At 39.2% G+C, this 25,883-nt stretch overlaps 2 protein-coding genes across 3 annotated transcripts; one reads left to right on the forward strand and one right to left on the reverse strand.

The window, feature by feature from the left end:
- The first annotated feature begins 14,500 nt into the window (after positions 1–14,500).
- LOC101314521 lies at positions 14,501–17,432 on the forward strand. 2 transcript variants are annotated; one of them, XM_004289825.1, is made up of 4 exons: positions 14,501–15,760; positions 16,773–16,885; positions 17,233–17,290; positions 17,383–17,432. In XM_004289825.1, exons 1-2 carry the CDS (start codon positions 14,959–14,961, stop codon positions 16,799–16,801), a joined length of 831 nt encoding a protein of 276 aa, XP_004289873.1. In that variant the 5' UTR covers positions 14,501–14,958; the 3' UTR covers positions 16,802–16,885; positions 17,233–17,290; positions 17,383–17,432. The 2 variants fall into 2 exon arrangements, with proteins under 2 accessions (XP_004289873.1, XP_004289872.1); XM_004289824.1 differs by lacking the exons at positions 17,233–17,290; positions 17,383–17,432 and having other exon boundaries at positions 16,773–17,213.
- A 2,556-nt stretch (positions 17,433–19,988) lies between these two features.
- Positions 19,989–23,216, reverse strand: LOC101315005 (WD-40 repeat-containing protein MSI3-like). The gene is made up of 6 exons (XM_004289826.1): positions 22,771–23,216; positions 22,283–22,606; positions 22,037–22,180; positions 21,453–21,577; positions 20,564–20,659; positions 19,989–20,440 (listed from the first exon to the last, which is right to left on the reverse strand). The coding sequence occupies exons 1-6, from the start codon at positions 23,074–23,076 to the stop codon at positions 20,218–20,220; spliced, it is 1,218 nt and encodes a 405-aa protein (XP_004289874.1). The 5' UTR covers positions 23,077–23,216; the 3' UTR covers positions 19,989–20,217.
- Positions 23,217–25,883: the final 2,667 nt, after the last annotated feature.

Raw genomic sequence — 25,883 nt, forward strand, 5'->3', positions numbered from 1 at the left:
CCAAGGGGTAGGAACCCAATTCAAAATCAGCTCTGTAAATTGCGATTCAATCAGCAAAGAACCACCTTCAGAAATAAGGTCAAGTTTTCCATTGGGGGAATGGAAATTACAGAAAGGCCTAGAACCCAATACTTGCTGGAGATCAATATCAATCTGTTTGCTTAATAGTACTTGATGCATACACTTCTTCAGTTCAGAAAGACATGGCAAGAGACCAACATCAATGTCCGAGTGATGAAAGGAGAAAATCCAACAAGCACAGAAGGTTTTAGCACCATAACCATGGTCAGCATGCTGACCATTATTAGGGTGCAATTCTATGGCCTTTCTCCTTTCTATAATTTGGAGATTTTCAGAAGAGTCATGTTGGAAGTGGAACTCCATGGGCTGCGCAGGCTTCACCATTTCAGTGAGCAGGCTAGTGTTATCTAGATCTTTCCTTCTCTGCTCAACAGTCTCTAGATTTTCCCTTCTTTTCCTTTTCTCTTTTCTTCTCCTTTTTTGCTTCTTTCTTTCCCTGTCAGCATTCAGCTTCAAAATACAAGGGAGAAACCATCATATATTATAAGAAATAAGAGACCAAGCTAACAATATATATCAGACAACCCTAGACGACCAAAAAAAGAGAGTTATATCTGAGTCTTGAATTTCTCTTCAATCAATTAAGTATACTTTCTGAAAATAAAGCCTGTACTGCAAAATCTGTGGACTATAACTAAAAACTTTCGTTCCTAAGCTCGCAATATACTGTATTCTCTTTTATAATGTCTAAAGACACAAAATTAACAAATCAACCCTTTTAATAGATGCAGCATTGCCCATCATGAGCACAAAGTCACAAACTATCCTCAAGAGTCTGAAATCGGTGCATGTTTCAGACCAAGAACTTAACCTGTTTATGATCATATGATGCACAAGAGACTACATTCACATTTACCAATGAAGAACAGTATGCAAGTATACATAAGCAATCAGCAAATCGACTATCCCAAAATACTATGATGAGTGCATATAACTTCTCAATTCAATTGATTTTACACAAACCTTAATAAGTTGTATGAGGGCTTGGCCACCGACGCCGTTCCACAAGTAACCTGGTGGAGGGAACAGCATGCACCGAGACATTGATTTTGATTTCGAAGATATCGATCAGTTACTTGTTTTGGTCTCTGGAAGTCTCTAATGGACAAAGAATCGATTGTACAAAGTACGTGATGAGCAGAATCCCATGTTAAGCATGGCAACGATAAAGCTGTGAGCCTGTGACTAAATCATTCAGAATTCATACAAAACCATTCTGCTATATCATCTAACTTGTCATCAATATTCAAAGACGAGCAAAATTGTATGCCAATAATTTTACTTCTGTGTTTTGTTTACAAACATTTTTTCTTGCCTCACAATTTCCGTATGCTAATTGGAACTCACGACCAACACAATATTGTTTGTTTCCAAATAGAGAAAATTAGATAAAAACTCAAAATATTAGACCTCTTTTAAGATAAACTCATACATATTTTTCTTTTATTTTACACCCACTCCACATAAGAAAACATACCATATAGAGCAAATCTCTATAATTAATAGTTTTCTTCATTTTTTGGTTTCTCTAATTTGCCCTTCAGATAATAGAATGCTAAATTTGGTATATTTAACTTTGTCATAATTAATTACATTCTTTAATTTCTTACCTTGTTATTACTAACTTGAGTTTATATATATAACACCTATATGTTATATACAAAAGTATGTCATTTGTAATAGGATGATATTTTTCATTCTTAAGCTCACATTTGGTGTCTCTCTACATAGTCGAAAATGTCTAATTGTAAGGTACACATTCTTGTTCTTTGATTAATTTTCTTCTTTTTAGATATATTATTATATCATTTCTCATCCTAATCGAGAGAACATTTTACTCTCTGCTACTTACGTTTCTAATGTACCTATTAAGTAGGACATAATATGATAATATACCTAAAAAAAAGAAACCCAAAATTGGGTTTAGGGTGTAGGGTTAAGGTATAGGGTTTAAGGTATAGAGTTAGGGTATAGATTCAGGGTATAGGGTATAGGGTTTAGGGTTTAGGGTTTAGATCAGATATCTTATTCATATTATATTTTACCTTATGTATAGATTAGAAAATGAATTCCTTTAATCTAGATTTTTTCATAAAAATAAAGAAAACTACATGATTCTTGCAAATTGATTGAAAAATGTTAGTGTTAGAAGAAAAACTCATAATCAAGGTATTTAAGACATCATCAATTAAGTTTATTTATTATATTAATATGTTATAGTTGAATGGTGGAAATTGTGTAAAATATAGAAAAAATATGACATAAAATTTAGCATATATAATTGATACATTTTAGATGTCTATCAAATAAGAATATTATGTGGGTTTTATTTAAAACCACTCTTCAAAATTGGGTGTATATGAAAATTTCCCTTACAAATAACCTAATGGGGGAGTGTGTTTTCACAACATGTTAATAAACTGAACCATCAATTGCAATTGGAAACTGTTTCGAAGTAACGTACATTATTCACAAATCACAACATCAGTGTTAGTATGAAAAATAATAAATGAGTCGGTCGATCGACAACCATTCTATGCAGCAGTGCGACTTAAAAGTTATATGTGCTTGAGTGCTTCGCAAAATATTATTAGCAACTTATCCCGCTCTTGTACAACTTGACCATAGCGACTAGCTGATCGATCACTTTCATCTCCAGTTTCATGCTCGAAGCCTTTTGGGACTCAACCCCCACATCACGTTGATCCCGAAGGCAAAGATGGATAAGGAAGCAGGGATGAGAAACCGAAACTGCACTTGAGATACATGATACATGCGACACAACATGTAGTCTTCATGGTACGAGCTGAGGGAAATGAATGAACTTAAGAACAAGGAAGCATATCTGGCTTCAGATTATATTGTACTACACATGTATAGTACAACTTGAAGTATAAACTTGGTATGGCTTTAAAAGTTTCAAACTTTATAGGTTCAGATGTTTGAATTATTGATTTTAACGCTTTTGATCTATCATATGACTTATGATATAGAAAAATACTATTCAAGTTTATCCAGAGTTATATATATGTTACAACTTAGAAATGTCAATGGTGAAGTAAGGATTTCAACCACCCAACCTTTTGTAGATGAAGGTTTTAGAGGGGGGAGGTGAATAGGCCCTTAACAACTTTTTTTCCATATAAATTTGTTCTTAGAGATAACAAGGGTTATAGTTATTGTCATGACCCACCCCGAATTTCACCCTGAAACCCGAAGTAAATCCTACGGGGACCACCTCCAAGGAAAGTTTACCGAAAAATTCAGCATAACCCCCCTTGAAAATGGACAACCCTTCCTAATAATACCTGCATACACTTCAAAAGAATCCATTTATAATCCTCTACTCCTGGAGCCTTCGTGCTCCCCAAATCACAACACCACCCAAAATTTACTAATCTAAACAAATCTCCTATCCAACCATTTATAGGTTCAGAGCAACTCTAACAAGAATAAAGGAAACAAAATAAATTAACAAGCGGAAGCTATATGATGACTATGCCTCATCTCCAGGTACGCCCGACCTCAACTAAGCTAACCTGCAAGCTGGGTATTTTTAAAACGAAGGGCTCAGGGGAAAACATTTGAAACACGTTAGAGTGAGTGGACAAAATCATAAATTTAATGAAAATATTTATGCTTTCCCAATTACATTTCCATAGAAAATATGCTGCATACGACAGCTCAAAAACGCTCAACACAAAAACTGGCAATTTCATGACTAGCTCCGGCCAGTCTCCAAAGCACAATAAAATACAGTCTCTCAGGCTAAAATAAAATATGTATGTATTACACTCGTCATATCCCTTGTATGAATTTTCTTGAAACAACAAAGACAAATAGAAAATTCACACAAGGCTACGACGTTTGCGTCTAACGCTCACGTCGCACCATAATGGCATTTTACCTCATTATGGTGGAAAAGACAGTGTATAAATATATACGCGCATATCCCCTATATAAATTATTATATTTATATAGGGCTACGACGATTGCGTCTAACGCTCACGTCGCACCATAATGGAATTTTTACCTCAGTATGGTGGAAAAGCACATATAGCTAGCTAGCATTCCTTCATATACATATTATTCTCATAATCATCCAACTATGGATATATATATATATATATACATACTCACCGAAAATCTCATTTTCAATAACTCTTCAAAAATAATAAAAATTGTCAATTGCAAAAGAAGTAATAAATATATGGCTACACCAAAAATCTCATTTCCGATAACTTTCCAAATAGCGAAATTAACAAAATAAAATAAGAGCATTTACTTCCAAAAATAACTTCGCGAAAATAAACAATTCCACAAATTGATATTCAATAAAATCATTCATTTAAAATGAAATCACCGCATGCTTATAATTTAAAACGAACGTCCACTCACAACTCTAGGCATAAGCCCGACGAAATCCAAATCGCCACTCCAATGAGGTTTCCTCGAACCCTGGCACAAATATATAATTAAATTCTCAACTAAAATCCAATATTTAAACAAAATAGGCAAAATTAAATATGAGCCGCAACCACGCTTATCCTTGCCCAACTTCGCATTTCCTAAAACGAAACGATCCAACTTTAATACCATAATCGGCAGCCATAATTACAACTTCCCCCAGAAAATGACTTAAATCCTACGGCCGGATTCTACCTTATTTATCGCCAAAATTACCAAACTTCGGAAATTCACAAACCTATCCAAAACTCATCCAAAAATTCCAAAGTTCACATCATTAAACTCCCCTTAATATTCCACACTTAAAACTATACAAAATTCCCAACCAGCGGCCGCGCCGGAGGCGGCTCCGCGGGCAGCGGCGGCCGGAGGCCGATTCCGGCGACCTCCAATGCCCACCAAATTTTAACAGCATCTTCCTCTCAACTCCCTCTACAACTTTCCTAACTAGCATAAACACAAAATCCAAGCCTAGCTAGGGCAATCGAACACAAACACCTAAAGAGCCCTAGGATTTCAACTTTAAATTTCTCCTTACCTAGCTGAAGAGGGAGTGAGCCTTTTGGAAGGATTGATGCACGGGAGGAGAGCTTCAAAACCATATAAGGCTTGCCCGGATTAGTGGCCGGAGGAGGAAGTTCCGACGACCGGAAGTTCTGGGCAGTCAAACCTTTCGGGCGGCACCGCTCTCTCACGGTGGAGCTAGGGCTCCTCTCACCGGTCCAGGGAGGTTGCTGGGTTGGAGGTCGACCGAACGGGGCCGGTGCGGCGGCGGTTGGTGGCCGGACGACGGCGGATGAGCAGCCGGAAGTTTCAGCTGCGGGAAAGCTCGAGGATGAGGCCGGGAGGGAGAGATGAAGAGAGAGGGAAAAGAAATGGGTGTTTGGGCCTCACACCCACCCGGTCCAACACCATATAACAACCCACTCCAAAATAAAACACCCCGAAAAAAAATAATACCCGAATAAAAATTACCTTTTACTAGCTAAAATTTACCATTTTTACCGTCGTCATATTTTCTTCCTACGAATAATCCTCCGCACATAACCGTCCCCGAAACCCGTCTAGGGACCAATTAAAACTATAACCTCAATGACGGAGACGGTAAAATTCTTATTATAACCAAGCTAGTAAATAAGGTAAAAATTTACGGGTCGGGATGTGACAATTCTCCCCTCCTTATAAAAATTTCGTCCTCGAAATTTACATACCTGACATTCGAAGAGATAAGGATACTGCTGCCTCATTTGCTTCTCTGATTCCCAAGTAGTTTCCTCTACTTGACGACTTCTCCATAGAACTTTAACAAGAGGAAAATGATTTGCTTCTAAGCACTTGCTCCTTTGGGTCAAGAATCTGAACCGGCTCCTTATCATAGGTCAAAACTTTTTCCAATTAATCGGCTGCTCTTGCAACACATGAGAGAAATCGGAAATAAACTTGCGAAGCATGGATACATGAAACACATTATGTATCTTGGATAACTCTGGAGGCAAAACTAATCGATACGCAAGAGAGCCAACTTGATCTTAAAACCCATAAGGACCAATAAATCTCGGACCAAGCTTTTCACATCACCAAAACGTATCACCCCTTTCCAAGGAGACAATTTCGAAAAACACCCCAAATACTCACTTGAAACTCATGGTCCTTCCTGCGGACATCTTTATAACTCTTCTGGCTACTATGACTTGCTTTGAGTGTATCTCGGACTCCTTTAACCTTTTTATTTGAATCTTGTATTATTTTAGATCTTATCAAAGACTCTAAATCCTTCGTTGAACTACCACTAACGTTTACACGTAAGTGGGTTCAGTGATACCTGCTCTAGGGTACGAGTACCCGTAGGTATGCACACTCTTTCCTGAGCAATGGAAATAGCTAACTCAAATAAAGCGCATAAATTGCTATCACCATCAGGCTAAAATCTCCTAACGTCACGCAACAACCTCGTCATTACGCTGCTCACAGCTCGACAATGAAGCCCACTTGCTAGGAAACTAAAGTTCACACGTTCCCACATGCTCATAGGGGTCAAAATTAAGACCCGTTAATTGAACAGATTTTTTAAGGATGCACACACTGCAGAACTGCAATAATCACTTCTAATGCCGAGACATTTCGTAGAGTCTTTCGCGGAGTCAAAGCTCTCGCAAGTCCACAAGACAACCTTGCTCTCCACCAACATATGATAACCTCGATTCTCGAAATAACATTATGAAAAGATCAAAACCACGCCACTTGGGTCTCTCCACCAAAACTATTACATTACCTTTTTGAACACCACAAACTAGCAGCTTATGAGAATTTCAACTCTCTTATGATTCTGCTATCTCCACTACTACACTTTGTGGCTCACCAACCAACGAAAACCATATAATCAAGAAAAGCAAAAATTCATGGCTAAACTCAGCTCAAATTCCAGAAGAAATAACTGAAAACACACGAAAGGCACGTCCTCTAACTTCGAGCTCAAAAGCTCCACAAATCAGCGACGTCCACTAGAACCCGCTTCGAAAACGCACTAGAAACCAACATTTAAATAGTGATTTCAACTAATCACTCTGACACAAACGGAGGAACACAACCAAAAAGCAAAGACCTCCCAAAATCAAACTTGGATCAATAAGTGGTCCCACCATAATACGATCTCGAGAAAAGATATCGATCGACTTACCAATATCTCTACTAACCACAACACGCAACTCTTAATAAACCTTGACTCGAAAAGCTTCTTGAGTCAACAGGGGAAAACCCTTTTCCATAATGCTACATCATGAAATATACCTATAACGAAGCAAACCATCATAATCAACATCACCATGCAACTCTCAAACTACCACATAGGATTTACGGCATCGAGACTCACCGCTTAAATGAACTCCAGCTCACTTGGGATCACCACTGGATTTATTCCGAATCCATGACTACGACACAACTACCAATTTATCATTTACCTCGAAACTTCGACAAAATAACCAAAATCTCTACCCTTCAAATCGAAGCGTTGAATTCGCATTCCATAATTTCAAGCTCTGACGATACTACCCAAAAACTACAGTAGGAATAATTTAAATATTCTCACACACACCACAACCAAAACTTTGCTGCATCTCACCAAATTATAAATAAGGTGAGTGAACATATACTCCCATTGAGGTGTCGTAGCTAGCCACCAAATGCTAACGAAAAGATGTTAGCAAACAACTCCGATCGTGAAGTCGAGACTTAAATCAACCACCCGAAATGACACTGCTTAAAAAAAAAAAATTACTTTGGACACCCACGCACTCTTGCTCCATGATCCAGTGGGTTTTATTCCACTGCTACTACTTCCACCAACTCCACACAACTGCTAAAGAATACCTATGACAACACGTAATAAATTCACCAGGTGTTGTCATAAAACTGGAGTGACCACAACCATCCCGCTCTCACTCCACCATTACTTTTCAATTCCATTACATTATCATCTTCCCAAACACTCAACAAATTTGGAAACCAAACTTCAACATCTGGAATTCCGAAAGAAACCATAATGGCCCCACGATTAAAATAATATAACTGACATCTCACTCCCCGATTCCAAACTCGCTTGAAACTCAAAACATTTAGTGCCATCAATAAAATTTTAAAAATTCCCCGATTGTGGCACAACAAGAAGTTGTCACAACGCACTGACGAATGACTTTTGTAAAACCAACAATCCAATTCATTCTATTTAGAGCTTTAACAAACTTCAACTAACCCACAATAGAGACCAAAATCATCAGAAATCTTTCTTTTCATCGACTATTATCATCCATCATTTTCAAAATATATTACCGCTGCCATCTTAATAAAATGCTCTAAGGATAGAAACATATCTGTAATTAGCACTGCAGAAACCAGAATATATACCACCACAACCAAAATTATCCCAACATGCTCCCAATTGATTTATGTTGCGGATAAAATTGTCGGCAAAATGGCCTTCAATCAAGACTCAACTAAATCGACATTTAGCTCTTTATGCAGCAATGCCTTACCACCCAATCACTAGCACAAATTTCCTAAAACCTTATTTAACCCAAGACTAGGGTTCCCAACAACTCATATAGGTACCCCTTTGAATTACCACTGGATACCTCACCTCATCATTTCAACTAACTTTTACAGCAATAGAATACACCACTACTTCAAACTTTCCTTCCAACTCGACTCTTTCAGAAGTCACGTAACTCAATACCAAAATCTCCCATCAAACAATTTTTGACTCCAATCTTGCCCACTAAAAATGGACGACTCCACGACATTAATCATCAACATTTCACCCAACAGATTTGCACAAGATGCTCACCTTAGCATCTTGATCATAACCCAAACAATCATTGATCACATGAAAGGAATGCTATCCAGCTTATGAGTTCCCAACTGGAGTTCCCAACTCGCAATTGAACTCTAACACTTTAAGATATCAACTCAATAACCCTTGGAAAAGACGTCAACCAAACACCTATTTCCTTATTCAAAGCATGATGATTACTTAAGAGGTCGGCATACAGAGGCATAGTCTTGATGATATGGACATTTATGGCACAATACTGTCCATAAAAAGATAGAAACAACTACATCACAAACCTAATCAACACATGGTGTCTAAAGCATATAATGCTGATAGATCCGCCGCGGTCAGACCATCACTCTATAGACACAAAGTATGACCAAGAATATGAGGTAGTACTAAAAAGAGAAAGGAACTGAATAACCTAGTGCTCTGATACCAACTGTCAGAACCCACCCCGAATTTCACCTTGAAACTCGAAGTAAATCCTGCGGTGACCACCTCTAAGGAAAGTTTACCGAAAAATTCGGCATAACCTCCCTTGAAAATGGACAACCCTTCCTAATAATACCTGCATACACTTCAAAAGAATCCATTTATAATCCTCTACTCCTGGAGCCTTCGTGCTCCCCAAATCACAACACCACCCAAAATTTACTAATCTAAACAAATCTCCTATCCAACCATTTATAGGTTCAGAGCAACTCTAACAGGAATAAAGGAAACAAAATAAATTAACAAGCGGAAGCTATATGATGACTATGCCTCATCTCCAGGTACGCTCGACCTCAACTAAGCTAACCTGCAAGTTGGGTATTTTTAAAACGAAGGGCCCAGGGGAAAACATTTGAAACACGTTAGAGTGAGTGGACAAAATCATAAATTTAACGAAAATATTTATGCTTTCCCAATTACATTTCCATAGAAAATATGCTGCATACGACAGCTCAAAAACGCTCAACACAAAAACTGGCAATTTCATGACTAGCTCCGGCCACTCTCCAAAGCTCAATAAAATACAGTCTCTCAGGCTAAAATAAAATATGTATGTATTACACTCATCATATCCCTTGTCTGAATTTTCTATTTGTCTTTGTTGTTTTAAGAAAATTCACACAAGGCTACGACGCTTGCGTCTAACGCTCACGTCGCACCATAATGGCATTTTACCTCATTATGGTGGAAAAGACGGTGTATAAATATATACGCGCATATCCCCTATATAAATTATTATATTTATATAGGGCTACGACGATTGCGTCTAACGCTCACGTCACACCATAATAGAATTTTTACCTCAGTATGGTGGAAAAGCACGTATAGCTAGCTAGCATTCCTTCATATACATATTATTCTCATAATCGTCCAAATATGGATATATATATATACATACTCACCGAAAATCTAATTTTCAGTAACTCTTCAAAAATAATAAAAATTGTCAATTGCAAAAGAAGCAATAAATATATGGCTACACCGAAAATCTCATTTCCGATAACTTTCCAAATAGCGAAGTTAACAAAATAAAATAAGAGCATTTACTTCCAAAGATAACTTCGCGAAAATAAACAATTCCACAAATTGATATTCAATAAAATCATTCATTTAAAATGAAATCACCGCATGCTTATAATTTAAAACGAACGTCCACTCACAACTCTAGGCATAAGCCCGACGAAATCCAAATCGCCACTCCAATGAGGTTTCCTCGAACCCTGGCACAAATATATAATTAAATTCCCAACTAAAATCCAATATTTAAACAAAATAGGCAAAATTAAATATGAACCGCAACCACGCTTATCCTTGCCCAATTTCGCTTTTCCTAAAACGAAACGATCCAACTTTAATACCATAATCGGCAGCCATAATTACAACTTCCCCCAGAAAATGACTTAAATCCTACGGCCGGATTCTACCTTATTAATCCGCCAAAATTACCAAACTTCGGAAATTCACAAACCTATCCAAAACTCATCCAAAAATTCCAAAGTTCACATCATTAAACTCCCCTTAATATTTCACACTTAAAACTATACAAAACTCCCAACCAGCGACCGCGCCAGAGGCGGCTCCGCGGGTAGCGGCGGCCGGAGGCCGATTCCGGCAACCTCCAATGCCCACCAAATTTTAACAGCATCTTCCTCTCAACTCCCTCTACAACTTTCCTAACTAGCACAAACACAAAATCCAAGCCTAGCTAGGGCAATCGAACACAAACACCTAAAGAGCCCTATGATTTCAACTTTAAATTTCTCCTTACCTAGCTGAAGAGGGAGTGAGCCTTTTGGAAGGATTGATGCACGGGAGGAGAGCTTCAAAACCATATAAGGGTTGCCCGGATTGGTGGCCGGAGGAGGAAGTTCCGACGACCGGAAGTTCTGGGCAGTCAAACCTTTCGGGCGGCACCGCTCTCTCACGGTGGAACTAGGGCTCCTCTCACCGGTCCAGGGAGGTTGCTGGGTTGGAGGTCGACCGAACGGGACCGTTGCGGCGACGGTTGGTGGCCGGACGACGGCGGATGAGCGGCCAGAAGTTTCGGCTGCGGGAAAGCTCGGGGATGAAGCCAGGAGGGAGAGAAGAAGAGAGAGGGAAAAGAAATGGGTGTTTGGGCCTCACACCCACCCAGTCCAACACCATATAAAAACCCACTCCAAAATAAAACACCCCAAAAAAAAATAATACCCGAATAAAAGTTACCTTTTACTAGCTAAAATTTACCATTTTTACCGTCATCATATTTTCTTCCTATGAATAATCCTCCGCACATAACCGTCCCCGAAACCCGTCTAGGGACCAATTAAAACTATAACCTCAATGACGGAGACGGTAAAATTCTTATTATAACCAAGCTAATAAATAAGGTAAAAATTTACGGGTCGGGATGTGACAGTTATCCTGATTTACAAATACACAATGACAATAAATAAAAGTTGCAGTAAAATAACAATGAACACCAAAATGTTTTTTACTCGTAGAAACCCTGTAAACAGCAAGAAAAACTGTGTGTCCCTAACTCTTGAGGGACAAACCTTTCCACTATGTAAAACTCACTTCTTACAAGATTATAGTCTAAGGATACATCAACGACTTGCTCTCTTGCCTAAACTACTCACTAGTCTAGATCTATATTTTCTCTCTTGTGTCTGAGTATCTCACTCCTTACAAGATTACAGTATAGGAAATAGCAACGACTTGATATCCTACCTAGTCCCAATCTAGTCTAGATCTACCTCTCTTGTCTCTAAGTGGCTATACATGAAGGTATAAGAAGTACTCACTACTTGCTCTCTTGCCTAAACTACTCACTAGTCTAGATCTATATTTTCTCTCTTGTTTCTGAGTACCTCACTCTTTACAAGATTACAGTATAGGAAATAGCAACGACTTGATATCCTACCTAGTCCTAAACTAGTCTAGATCTACCTCTCTTGTCTCTAAGTGGCTATACATGAAGGTATAAGAAGTTTCAACTCAGAACTCAGCTATCACTTAACTGATTCTTTTTAACACTTTTTAGAAGTTTCAATCTCAGAAACTCAGCTATCCTAAACTGATTCTTTCATAAACCCAGCTACTTTAGCGGGATACATCAGAACTCAGCTATCCACAATTGCTTCTTTCATGAACACTTCCGGGGTTGCTGCACTACCAATTGATCTCATGGTATGCAGAATGCAATGAGTTTATGAGAAAATGTTTTGTTCAGCTCTAAGGTTTATAATCACAAAATGAAGACTTAAAGACTAATGAACAATGCAAAGGAAAACCAAAAACCCAACAAAGGGAGAGACCTAACAAAGCAAATGTAGAAACTACATTTTGACAACCATTGAGCAAAGGCAACATTGCTCAATATATATAGGCTGATAGAGTGCTCTAACAAGAGAGAGAGACGCAAGCCAAAGAGGCCATAAGAGGGCATGCACGAGGGCCAAAGCAAGGACAGGGTTTTGGACTTTTATCTTTGGCCAAACTCATAAAGTGAGAGGACATATGCAGCTGTCCATGACCAAGCAAAAAGACAAACAAAACTATCATAAACAATGTTTGATTTAAAGGCAAGAGACAAAAGGTTTTGTAAACTTTTTTCTAAAAGCATAATACCACATTGGTTTAGCAAATCACTTTTCTCTGATATCAAACAAAGACAACTACAAATATTGGTTTGTATATCACAAACACAGCAAACCACAGCTGGAGCCTAAGAGCCAAAACATGGGTCACGGGTTAAGATAAAAGCATCAAACCCTAGATTAATTTGAGCACCAAGGCAAGACCTTTATCTTAGTTGTCAATTTGAAATTCAAATGAGGATCTCACCCAGACATAATATTTATGCAACAAGGGTAAAGAAACATACACCTAAGACAAAAGAAACAAAAGACCGAAAAGCTGAAAACCTAGATTTTTAGGCTGGCAAACAATATTGCTATCCTCAGTTAAAAACCATGAAATGCACACAATGATTTTACTTGAGTTCCATGAGATCATATTGGTTCTTCTACATCTTCAGCTTGTTCTTTAGTTTTGAAAGAGTAATCTCTCAATTGCTTTAGGCTTCATTGATTGTATTTTGTTCCACATAAAAATTGCCAACAACCTTATACCTTCAGTAAAGTCACAAGCTAGGTAACTTGACAATCGTAGAGTCGCAATCACGAAGTGTGTACTATTTATTAGTCTGGGAAGCAAATCTGCTGTGCCCAAAAACCCAGTGCCAACCATGTGCCACAAATCAAAATTCGACACATCATCACTCTCCTAACACCCCTCTAACTCTATCAACTCTCGCAAAAAAAGGTAATAAAATTTAAGAAAAAAAAATTTCTTCTTGCTTCTCTCTGCAAAGTTTCAAACCCAGATTTAGCATCAAACATGGTTGTTTCTTCATCAGTTCATCCACCTCAACAGCTGCCGCTGATCTCTAGGCCCAATCCCACAACCCTATCTCCTCCACCTCTTCTCCTACCCTCTCCGACCAACACCTTCGTGGCCTCGACCAAAATCTCTTCTATCCCTTGTCTAAGATGATTGATTGCTAAGTCCAGGAACAACAATCGCAGATTTCTAACGAACTAAAAAAGAAGATGGGTTGGGTTTCTTCTTGTTTCTCTCTCAAGGGAACAAAGAGATCTAGGTTGGGGTTGTTGCAAAAGTGTAGAGAAAGATGGAGAGAAGAAGAATCGACAAAGGAAAAGTAAAGAGTTGGAGTGATATGGTTAAAAAAAAAACTGAAAATAATTAAGTTAACAGTGTTAATATCTGTTAAATTGGTGAACACATGTCACGATACGAGGGGTAGACATATGTTTGACACAGGATTTTTTGGCATAGCTGATTTACTTCCATTAGTCTGCACCACACATTAGTGACAACACTAGAAGCCAAAGTTGTCTCTTTATGCCACAGAGGCTAACATGCAACGCTTGATATAGAAAAGTGAACGGCCTGACCTATGATTCCCTCAAAATTAAATAATCTTCAAAATTTCACATTCACCTGCAACCTTTGAATTTCTCGTAATTAAATCCCCCAAAGTTTTTAAATTTACAGTCACAGTCCTCAAATACCTATATATTGAGAGCGAGGACATTCTCATATGACTTTTGGCAAAAGGAGGAGACTGGTTCAGGGAATAATCTGAACCACACCACTAGCCACAATCTCAATCTCTCTCTTTCTCTGGTACGTTCATTTTTTTTGCTACCCTTCCTAGGGTTTCTGCCATTTATACACAGCCTCTGTGCTCCTTCGGGGTTTCCACACTAGTATCAGGTCCATGCTTCAATTGCCTTTTCGATTTTCCATCACCCACATGTAATTTCTGTTCAAAGTCTTTGACTTTGGGGATTTCATGACTTTGTGCTACTGAATTCTCATCTGGGTGGTGATTCAATTGGCTAAATTCACTGTTTTCAAGTAGGGTATGATCTTAAGACTAGGATTTTTGATCTGGGTGTAGTTGGTTCTGGTCAATTTCGAGTTTAGGGGTTGCGATTTCATCTGGGTTGGGGCCAAAATTTGAAATTTCAGTGCTTTTTTTTTTACTCAATTTGAGAATTAGGGTTCGTGTGTCTCTCGCCATGGACGATGGAGAGCTTGATTTTTCGAACCAGGAGCTTGACTTTTCGATTCCCAACATGACCGGTGAGCTTCCTAGTAGTTGCTCAATGGAGAACATATTCGGTGACTTCTTCAAGGAGACTGACACTGCTTGCACTCACAACCACATTTGCAACCCTCCCTCGGGGCCTGACTCGGCTCATAGGCACACTTGCATTCATGTCCACACTAAGATTTTGTCATCGGGTGCGAGTGAGGACAAGGCTGGAACTGATGATACTGCTGAGTCTGGGGAGAAGAACTCGAAGAAGCGGCCTTTGGGGAATCGGGAAGCTGTTCGAAAGTACAGGGAGAAGAAGAAGGCTCGAGCAGCTTCATTGGAGGATGAGGTTATTAGGTTGAGAGCTGTGAATCAGCAGCTGATGAAGAGGTTGCAAGGTCAGGCTGCATTGGAGGCCGAGATTGCGAGGCTCAAGTGTTTGCTTGTGGATATTAGGGGGAGGATTGAGGGAGAAATTGGATCTTTTCCGTATCAGAAGCCAGTGAATCCGGGTATGCAGAATCCGAACTATAGCAGTGCTTATGTGATGAATCCATGTAACATGCAGTGTGATGATCAGCTCTATTGCCTTCAACGAGGGAACGATGGAAAACGTGGAGATGGGGTGGCAATGAATGGCCAAGGGTTTAGTGGTTGTGAATTTGAGAATCTTCAGTGTTTCACAAATCAGGATGGAGGATCAATGGGGCTTTCTGGATGTGACCTTGGAAATGTGATGTTAGAATCCAATGGCAGTCATTCTGGCACAAAGAAGAGGAAAGGTAAAAATTAAATGCCATAACCTTGTAAGCTGTTTAAATCTACACTTATGACTACTTTGCAGTTAGTTAGTTGGCTAAATTGAATCCTTTGTCAGGTTTTGTGTTGCTTGTTCTATTGTTTTATAGTTTGCTTGTTAGCTTCAGTATTTTGTCATGCATTGATTGTATGTTTCTTGGGAGCCCTACTTCTAGGTTTAAAGGATTACTTTCATTGAACCCTGATGCAATCAGTTTGCAGTGCAAGTTCATTGTTCATTTTGAGGCTTGTTTAATTTTCTATGCCTCTCTAGATTTGAGACTTGGGTTAGTGGAATACAAATACTGAACATGTATAATTTAACTAGCATACCAACACACAAGTCTTTTTAACCCTGTGAATCTTATCAGAACATGGCAAAGTTTAGTTACACCTTTTTAATAAATATGGCTAAAACTATTCTAGTTGGTTATGGCCAAGTACTTTATAGAGTGTCTGGAGTCTATTAACTGCAAAATCAGCTATTCTAACTGTATAGCAAGATTTTCTCTTTGAAGATTGAACTGTTTAGAGAGGTTGAGGATGCGATTGCACCAGTGTGATCAGAGGAGCCTCTTTGGAGACTAGTGGATTATGAAATAATGCAGTAAGTGGAGACTTTTTAAACTATATAAACCTTAAAATATATTAAGATTGCACTCCTGTGAGCATAGATTAGTAAAGGTTAAGAGAGTTTTGATGCAGGTCAGAAACTGGAACGTTCTGCCCTGCAGCAAGTTGGTAAAGGATTTCCTATATGATGATGCCAGACAATCTTGCTATTGTATGGGCTAGCAGTGTGTTTATTCAGTAATTGAGAAAATGAATTGTTTAACCCGTTCGAACTTTAATCTAGTGATGAGCCAAACATGTTTCCATTACTAAATGTCTTTCTTTCAAGATTAAAGGAATGGACCTAAATACTGCTTTAGGAATTGTGCAGGCTTTGTACTTTCAAAAATGTGACACTGATTATTCTGCTGTCTCTTTGGTTAGGAGGGGCACGCGCTGCTGCAGCGAATTGAAGGAATGGGAAAGTGGAGTCATCAAGAGTACATACGGTCTTGCAATAAGTAGTTTATCAAACTGCAACATCATCTTCCCCTCAGGTTGTTCTTTGTTATATGGTTAAGTTTTTCTCATTGAACCATTGTTGGGTTCTTTGAAAGGGTATGATTTACTTTTATCAAGCTAAAATTTGCTGGAATCACTGGTACTTTAGTTTGTCTTTGGGTTGGAGAATTATATAAGTAGAACTTATGGCAGAACGCAACTTAACCGTTTTCTGTGAAGCTCATATTCCTTTTATTCTCTTCTTCCGAGTTGTCATGGATGTATACTTATATCAATCAAATTTGTTTTCCTTCATTAAGTAGTTCTCCTTTTCTTTTTTTAGTTGACTCCAGCTTTTCCTTCTCTTTCTGAGCTACATGAATTCTTGATTTCTTAATTACAGAACATAGAGAGGCTGGCATGTGATTTCTATCATGTTTCAGTGCTAGTGCAGTGAACAGGTGAGTCACAAAACTCACTGTGTGAAAGCTTTCTTAGTTTGTAGCTTCATTCACCCACAAAATGGTCACTGACTGGTGGATAAATTTCACAGTATAGTTGCCCATTACTGATGCATCTGGCCATCGCAAATGTCAATGAGAGCCTCTTTCCAAAACCGGGAGTGAAAAATGACTATGCGAGGAAGAAGTATATATGTAGGTTCATTGCTTTTAGATGCATTAGAAAATTGTGTATAGTGATTTTCATAAATGAGGGGTGCCTATGGTTATGGAGTCATCATGAAACTACTCCAAAAGTTGATTTATGAAAAAGCTTCCATAGAAATATCAATACGTCTTTTGTCTCCTGCCACTAATATATCAGAAACTAGTATAGCTTTCTTAGTTTCTTGTTTATTATACTCCCTTTTCTGGCCAAAATAAACTAGATCACTAGTAATATCATCTGGGAATCTCTAGCCTATCTTTCTTCTTTTTGATCTGATTCTTTGAGCATTCTTCTCTGATAATAGACATGAATTTTCTGCTCTAGCTTGCACAGGCACCAGTTTTCAGACGCTACACATCTCGTAAACAAGTGATGTAATAGATTAAAGGGTGAATTCCTATCCACCTCCATATGAGACTGCTTTTACAGAATCACGATGCCATCTCTCAGTTTCCATCCTGGAATGAGTTGCTGGATTCAACTTAGTTGTTAGCAATTGTGAGATGTATTTTTGGAAAATGATTCACAGGGATTCTCTCTCCACTGAGATCAGATCAACGTAGGTCCTCCTAGACAAGTTCTTCATGATTATCTAGGCCTCGTGAATATTGTCTATGGTTGTGTTCCTTGTGAGTTTCCGCTTTTGCTTGGGATATTGCCCTTTCCTGAAAGCAAAGGACAAACATTTTGGTCCCCTCATTTGGTGCCAACCAGCAGACTCAAATATCCGATTACTCTTCGCATGCTGATTCCCAAAGGGAGCCATACGATTACAGAGTGCACAAAACTGAAAATATCAAACTTTTCATCAATAGCAACAAAACGGAGGAAGCAAAAAAAGGTTGCATTCTTGTCCGATAGCTCCGCCATATTCCGGTGACACAAAAGGAAGAGTGAAGTCCTAAGCACTGTGAAAGATGGACTCTCAAAACCATGAGCCAAGGGTAATTCGGAAAATCCAGAGCTCCTCGGAATATATGGCTTCCTTTACATCCAGAGTTTCTTGTTCTATGTTTGTTGTCAAAATGCTATTACGCTGGAATGTCTATTTTGGATGAAGACATCTTTGATGTTGATCAGCCTCTAATGCTATTACGCTAGAAGTTTGATAATGACAACAATCTTGGACCGGCGGACGCACACTATAACTACTGGGGGCAAAAGCCCCCACTTGATTATGATTTTTTTTATATCTTATGGCTAAACTGAGGGACTTGGATACATCTCTACAAGGAGTTTTAACTAATTTGCCCCTATATATAGAGTTTTTAGTGTAATACTGCAATGAAAATTGTCCCCGTAAAGAGAAATCCTGCGTCCGTCAGGCTATATCTTCCATGTCTAAGCGCAACATTAGAGACTGACTCAAACATACCTGACTGGCTGCCTCTCTCCCTCCAAGATATAGCCAACAGTGTACAATTAAACAGTGCTAAGGAAGCTGAAATACAGGTGTTACAAATGATCCAAGATGGTGAGACATCTGCAACATTTAACAAGGGTGGAATGGTTAGCTTTGTTGAGGATCCTGAACAGTATAAAACCTGTCGGATGACTGAACATAGGGTTTGAACATATTGTCTCATCAATACAACGGATAATGGCGCTTTGGAGGAAGCTGACTACTATGAATGAGAAAATCTCTTGTGATCCTATGTACCTAGGAAAGGTTGGGACTTGGGAGAGGGGCAACGATTTGAGTTTGATGATTTTGATCCTGTTCTTCAGAGGTTGTGTATGAATCAATCATTTTCACCCTTCCTATCAGCATTGGCGAGTGGTTGGGACTAAGACGATGGAACATTTGAATCTGTTTTCCAGCTCCTTACTGTGCAAAGAGGTGGGCAACATTCTGTCATTTCCTCCAAAATCCTGTCTTGTTATGAAACTAGTTTCGCCCATAATGAAACAAAATGTGTTCAGGGTTATCACTTATCAGTACTCCAAAATGGCTAAATTGCAACCTGATGTTTTACTGATTCCGATAGCCTATATGTATGCAACTATGCACATAGAGGATGAGAAGCGAAGGTCCGCACTCGGTTTAAAGTGCGGACGTCCCTCTGTTCTCCACCGTCCGGCGCGGGCGACCGCGCGCCTCCACCCCAGAAGACTCCAGCAACCTCCCCGACCACTTTCCCTCACCGGCGAGTCCGTTCGTTTCCAGTTTTCCGACGAGATCGACTTTGTTTGAAGTTTTAGGTGATCTCACCGGAAAACTGGAAAAGAATGGACTCGCCAGAAAAGGAAAGTGGTCGGGGACGCTGGTGGAGTCTTCTGGGGTGGAGGCGTGCCGTCGCCGGCGCCGGAGGGTGGAGAACGGATGGACGTCCGCACTTTAAGCCGAGTGCGGACGTCCGCTTCACATCCGGCCTGCAACTATGCAACAAAAGCTCATTATGAGCTTTAGTCTCCTGACTTTCAAAAACGAGCCTAAGGATATGATTTTAAACGCAAGGTAAACGCATGTATAAAAAAATTGAAAAAAGAAAAGAAAAGGTTGAACCTTTTGAAATATTAAGATTGACAATCTTTCTACTTGAACATCCGTTTAGACATTAATGGACTTCCTACTTATAAACCTACATGGTTTTTCTTGGCATGATCATCTCTAGAAGTTTTAAAACAGCTCTACCGAGAGCTTACAACTCAAAAGGAGTGAAGACAGCAACAACAAAACACATAGGCTGAGAATTTGAGACGTATCATCATCACTTCATCAGACATCAGAAGCTTCCCCTTCTTGCACATCATCATCGCCGTAAATGCCATCGGCCATTTGCCAAACCTGGAGAGTATTATCTTCAGCTACACTTGAAATGGTCCATGGAACTTCTTTGTTCCATGAGAAATCTGATATCTTTGCTTTATGACCGCCATGTTGAAACAGAAGTTCTGGTGGCCCATCATCACTATCTCCCTCCAGCTGCTCATCCCCAATCCTAAACACATTGCACATATGAGTTAGGTGAGGTAAGTTGAGCAAATGAAACACAGATCAAATATGTATAAGTGAAACAGATCAGTGTTTCTCGCAGTAGTTCTGATATTGGATAAGTACATACCTGTTAAGGTCCCAAACTATCAACCTTCTGTCACCGGCATATGATGCCAACACAGCATCATGATTAGGGTCCCATTCAACCTGGAATACCTCCTCTCTGCAAGGAACAAATGATAAGAATGAGGGATTTGGCATTATTCCCCATGTTCTGCGGATAGTTATTGTTGAAAAAATGGTTTGAAGTGCAGCACCAAAAAGTAAATCTTTACAGGATAGAGGGGGGCATAAATAGAAGTCAACATAGTATCTGTAGGCCAGCCATGTGTAATTAATTTACTAAAGTTCTTGAAACTTATAGTCTGTCTACAAAGGCTTTGAGTACCTTTCAGGAATGTTTACTTCCCAAATAAATTATCTAACAAAAGGCTGATAAGATAATTCTCAACTGCTCGATTAAGACAATGGAATTTAAACTTGTCTATAACTATTTAAAGGGTGGGACAGTGTGTGTGTACAGATAAGTTTCTCAGGTAAATGGCTGTAAATTTTACTGACATGTTAAACAACCATGAAATGGGATAATGAAAAGTAAATTTGAGTAAGGCCTAATTTGCATTATAAATATCAGACCTGGAAAGTGGAATACCTCATCATCCGAAATGTATATTTAGGTACTTTGATCACAAAATGGATTGTAACCTTACACATTTTGTCATGAAGATATGTATACTAGCATAAATGTGGGGATGCTTTAAATTTTGATATTAAATTAAGAGACTTGAACTCTTAAACCACCACGAGGAGAGAGGTAAATGATATTCAAATAGTGTTCAAAAGCGATATTGATTGCGTAAATCTAGATCAAGAAAGACACAGAAGGCATTCAAATAATAAGCAGAGAATGATAATATGAACAAATTTCAAGGGGAGCAGGGGCATAAAGAGCATACGTGTGGCCACTCAGAGCATGCAATGGTACATTGAGCTTCCGCATATCAAACAGACCCACAGTAGTGTCTGAAGATGCTGTAGTCAAGACCCACTCATTACACGGATGGAAAGATAGATAGTTTACCTAAGACCACCAAACAAAGAAGAGAGAAGAAGCATGGTCAGTAACAAGATCCTTCTATATGAGAGACATGATAATGAATAATGAAGGGGGAGAGTTATAGGGAACACCATTGAAGCATACTTGAATAAGTACCAAAACCAGTCTCCAATTTGTCCAAATGTTCAGTTTGGACATCCCAAGACATTGCAAGTAATAGTAATATGATCAGTGAGAACCTCTAAACCATTCCTGAACTAACTCTAGCTACTTATGAACCTAAGCATTCCTGAAAGGAACCATCAATAATACTACTGGAGCAATGTCATCCCAACAAATAAACTAGTATAAATGGTAAAATCAACGTGAACTGATATGCATTTTGTATATTCTCAAGCACATGAATTAAAAAAGGTGTAACTAGCAAGTGTGAAATCCTACAAAGGAAAATTATATAAATGATCTTGTTAAAAGTTGCTTCACCTCTTTCTCATGAACTTTGACAGTTTGTTGGGCTCGATTTGTTCTAAAGTCCCATATCATCAATTGGCAATCATCCCCAACAGACCCAAACAGATTCTCATCCCTCGAATGCCATGATACATCATTAACCACACTTTCATGACTCTGAAAACATGCATTAATTGGCATAGTCAAACCATCATATCCCTCATAACCAAAACATGTACACAACATATCAAGACCTATAATATAAGTCCTTAAAATTACCTCATAAACATGCATTGGATGAAGCACCCTATCTTGAGCCAAAGCAGACACATCCCACAAGCAAATCTTACAATCATTCGAACCACTCAAAAGGTAACCCTCCTTAAACGGGCTCCACGACAAGCCATACCCTTCTTTATCATGACCCCTCAACCTCAAATCCGGATCACACTCACCATCCTGAGACTTCAGCCCCTGCTTGGTACAATCAAACACATACACCTCGCTACCACTAGTCTTCGCCCCAACCATATTCGGCTTCTGCAGCATGCATCTCGCCCTATTCACCTCCCCATCGACACGAATCTTCTGCGAAATCTCAACCTACAACCGCAAAACACATAAATTCAAACACTTTTTCTCTTGGGCATTTCAACAAACACTTGGTAGGCACAAAATAAATCTTCGTAATTTCAAGAACATAACCTAGAGAATCATCAGGTAATTCTTCGAATAATTAACGAAAGCATAGATCATCAGGTAAGTACCTTAGGGAGAGTGGGCTCGTCGGAGACGGCGTCGACGTTGGGCTGAGAAGCGGGGAGGAGGGCGTCGGCGACCATGAGGTAGTTAGGGTAGTCATCGGAGGTGTGGGTCCCGAGGATGAGCTTGTGGACGGCGAGAGACGGATCGGAGTAAGGCTGAGGGGCGGAGGGGACCCAGTGGACGGTGAGAGAGGGCCATTCGAGAGGGTGAGAGATGATGAGGTCGTAGAGGAAAGGAGTGTTCTTCTTCCAGACGGCGTACTCTTCCTCCACGACGGCGGTGTCTTCCTGCTCGTGATCGTCAGCCATGGGTTGCGGCGGATCTCCGGAGCTTCTTTTTTTGGCGCTGCTTTTCTGATTTTCGCGCCAAAATGTGGGGAGAGGGAGAGAGTGAAGGGTTGCGAGTGAGGCGCGAAGAAAGGGTTTATAAAGGCGTGGAAGAGCACTTTGTGGGCTGTTTTATGATGTTGGTGAGTCGTAATTATAAGCACACTCGTCAATTTGATAAATGCAACATCGAACAAAAACTTGCAACATTAGGGATTCAAGGAACATCCTTGTGAGCGGTGGACGGTTTACCTACGTGGTTAAAAAAAAAAATCGAAAAACGTCTACTTGGTAAAGTTATACTATAGCAGACTGCTCACCTATGGATCTCTTTTTGAGGGACAAAAAAGGACGAAAGTGAGCAACCATGTATACTATAGTATTATGGAGTAACGACTCATGAGGCGCGTGTTAGTGTGGGAGGTTACTAGAACCTAGTTTGCTCACTATTGCATGGTAGCTGTTTTGGCCACGCTTTCCAGCCGGGGAAGTTAGTACGATGTGCCGAGTCTAGGAACAATTACTGGCGTGCTACCACGCAAACGCGGAAAGTTGTAGTCGTTTGTTGTTGTAGTGCGCTTCACCTATTAAACGAATGTAAAGTTTTGGTGTCACCTCGAAGACGAGGATTTACAGTGGCTCTTTGCGCCACCAATATCGATACTAGTGTTTGTTATCGAGCAGGAGCAACCAAATGAAAGTTAACAAGAACGCAAAGCTCCGAAAAGCTTGAAAATGTAAAAGACAAAGACTCCAGGGAGCCTGGAAAAGCAAAAGGCAAAGCTCAGGAGAGCTTGGAAAGTAAAGGGTGCTAAGGCGAGATGTTTTAGCATCGGGCTGTTCGACTAGATCGAGAGTTTATAAGCTGTGTTTGTATGAGAGATTGTGTGTGTAGACTATTCCTCGAACCCTCCTTATATTGTGGTAAGCTCGCATAACTATTAGATAAGGATGCAGTCTTCGCATCCTATATGGTTTATGCTACTTGAGTTGTACAATGTCTCGTTTTACTTGATAACCACACATTCAGATGACGCAGTTATGACGGTGCAAGTAGATTTCGTATAGGTCACAGACTCACAGGTATTGACCATTCGCATATCAAAAGACTTTCTAGTCTTTGATGAGGAGACAAACATGATCTCCTACTCGGATTTGATTTCGCGAGATGCAACAGTCCATACACGACTCTGCTTTCTCGCTTATCCATTGCTCACAAGGCAAAAGCCCAAAAAGGCTTATATTAAGGCCACATGTATTGGCCCAAATGTTGCCCAAGACTTAATAATAATTAGTCTCGGACGCAATTTCTAATTGGGCTCAAATATTGCCCCCTCGGCCCCGAGCTTAGGCCCATTTCATATCAACCAAGCGAAGAGGCCTTATTGCGTACGTTTCATCAATTTCAAAATTCAAAAAAGGCTGACGTTTCGAGTCATCGCTTCGTTCCGTCATCATGATTGTTGAAACAAAAAGACACCTTTCTTAATTCTTTTTAAAAGGGAAAGGAGCGAGGGTCCCAACTCATCTTCAACCACATTTCTCTTCTTTCCCTTTGCTCACAATTACCAAAAAACTCTATTCTCCTCGAATCCAAATGGCTCCCAAACTCGACATCCGAGATCCGAATCTCACCCCCACGGCGATCATCGCGTGGATAAAGAGATTCACGAATCTCTTTGCCAACAATCCACCTCAGGAGGATACCATCCGGTTGTTCTGCAATAGGAGTTCGATATGGAAGTCCGATCCACGGCCAGAGATGGAAGTCGGTGAAGTGGACTTCCAATAGAGTCTAGTCTCTTTGCCAACATCACTCTATTGGACATCCTTGCCATTATCGGCCTGCCCATCCATCTAAAGCCATACGTTCCAAGGGACTTCTCGGCGACATATATAGTTTACTCACACAAGCAATGCTGACATTTGACGGCCCCTCAAGACCTCATTCCCGACTTGGAGGAACTACTATATCAACCATGTTGACCACCACAAAAGTGGTATTGCTTTCGTTGAGTATTGACTTAATAAATTCATCATTTGTGGAATGTTTAAACAGATTTCCTTATCTCGCATATATTGCATTATTATTTTAGTCAGATTTAAGAGAGAGTTTCTTCTAGGGTTTCGAACAGAATCAAAATCTTTATCGGGTTTGAATCCGAGTTAAATCGTCCTCCGGATTTTTATCTGAGTTGATTTTAAAGTATTCACTTTGTGTGTGTGCCTTAGTCTAACACTAGTTAAAAAAGAAATTATGATTTCGTGTAGTGATAGGTTACCAAGTTTGAATAAGATATATTTAGGGTTATGAAATCCACACGCCCTTTTTTCTTTTTTGATTAACACATGAGAAATTTTAAATACACACCCCTAATATCTTAATACACACTCCTTGCTTAATACACCACCTATCAAGTTTTTTATTTCAGTATTATACTTAATACACATTCTAAACTGCCTAAAATGCCATTAATTCATGAAATATTCCATTTATTTAATATAATTAATATATATTTACTGTTTTGTACCTCTTTTTATATATTATTTTGTCTAATTTTTGCTAGAAATTTTTGGTTATCATCATTCAATTGATAATCAAATGATTATTGTTATATCCCAACTCCAAATCACCAATATAAGTTTTAAAAATTCACAAGCTAGTAGAACTGTAGAAGTACAGTAGATATTAAACATAGCTAGTTAATTATTCGATAAAACATGTCATGATAAAGATGCAGTACATGACAATATGATCTGCAAGATCAAACTAAAGCTGATACAGAAAA

The sequence above is a fragment of the Fragaria vesca genome, linkage group LG2, assembly GCF_000184155.1.
Source record: "Fragaria vesca subsp. vesca linkage group LG2, FraVesHawaii_1.0, whole genome shotgun sequence".
Classification (NCBI taxonomy): Eukaryota; Viridiplantae; Streptophyta; class Magnoliopsida; order Rosales; family Rosaceae; genus Fragaria; species Fragaria vesca.

Bases quoted from the DNA above. Each gene is read 5' to 3' on its own strand.
- LOC101314521 (XM_004289825.1), top strand. From the start codon at position 14,959: ATGGACGATGGAGAGCTTGATTTTTCGAACCAGGAGCTTGACTTTTCG. The intron at 15,761-16,772 runs GTAAAAATTAAA...CTCTTTGGTTAG, and splicing joins TGGCACAAAGAAGAGGAAAG to GAGGGGCACGCGCTGCTGCA.
- LOC101315005 (XM_004289826.1), bottom strand. From the start codon at position 23,076: ATGGCTGACGATCACGAGCAGGAAGACACCGCCGTCGTGGAGGAAGAG. The intron at 21,578-22,036 runs GTGAAGCAACTT...TGGTGGTCTTAG, and splicing joins TCAAAGTTCATGAGAAAGAG to GTAAACTATCTATCTTTCCA. The intron at 20,441-20,563 runs GTATGTACTTAT...CAATGTGTTTAG, and splicing joins ATAGTTTGGGACCTTAACAG to GATTGGGGATGAGCAGCTGG.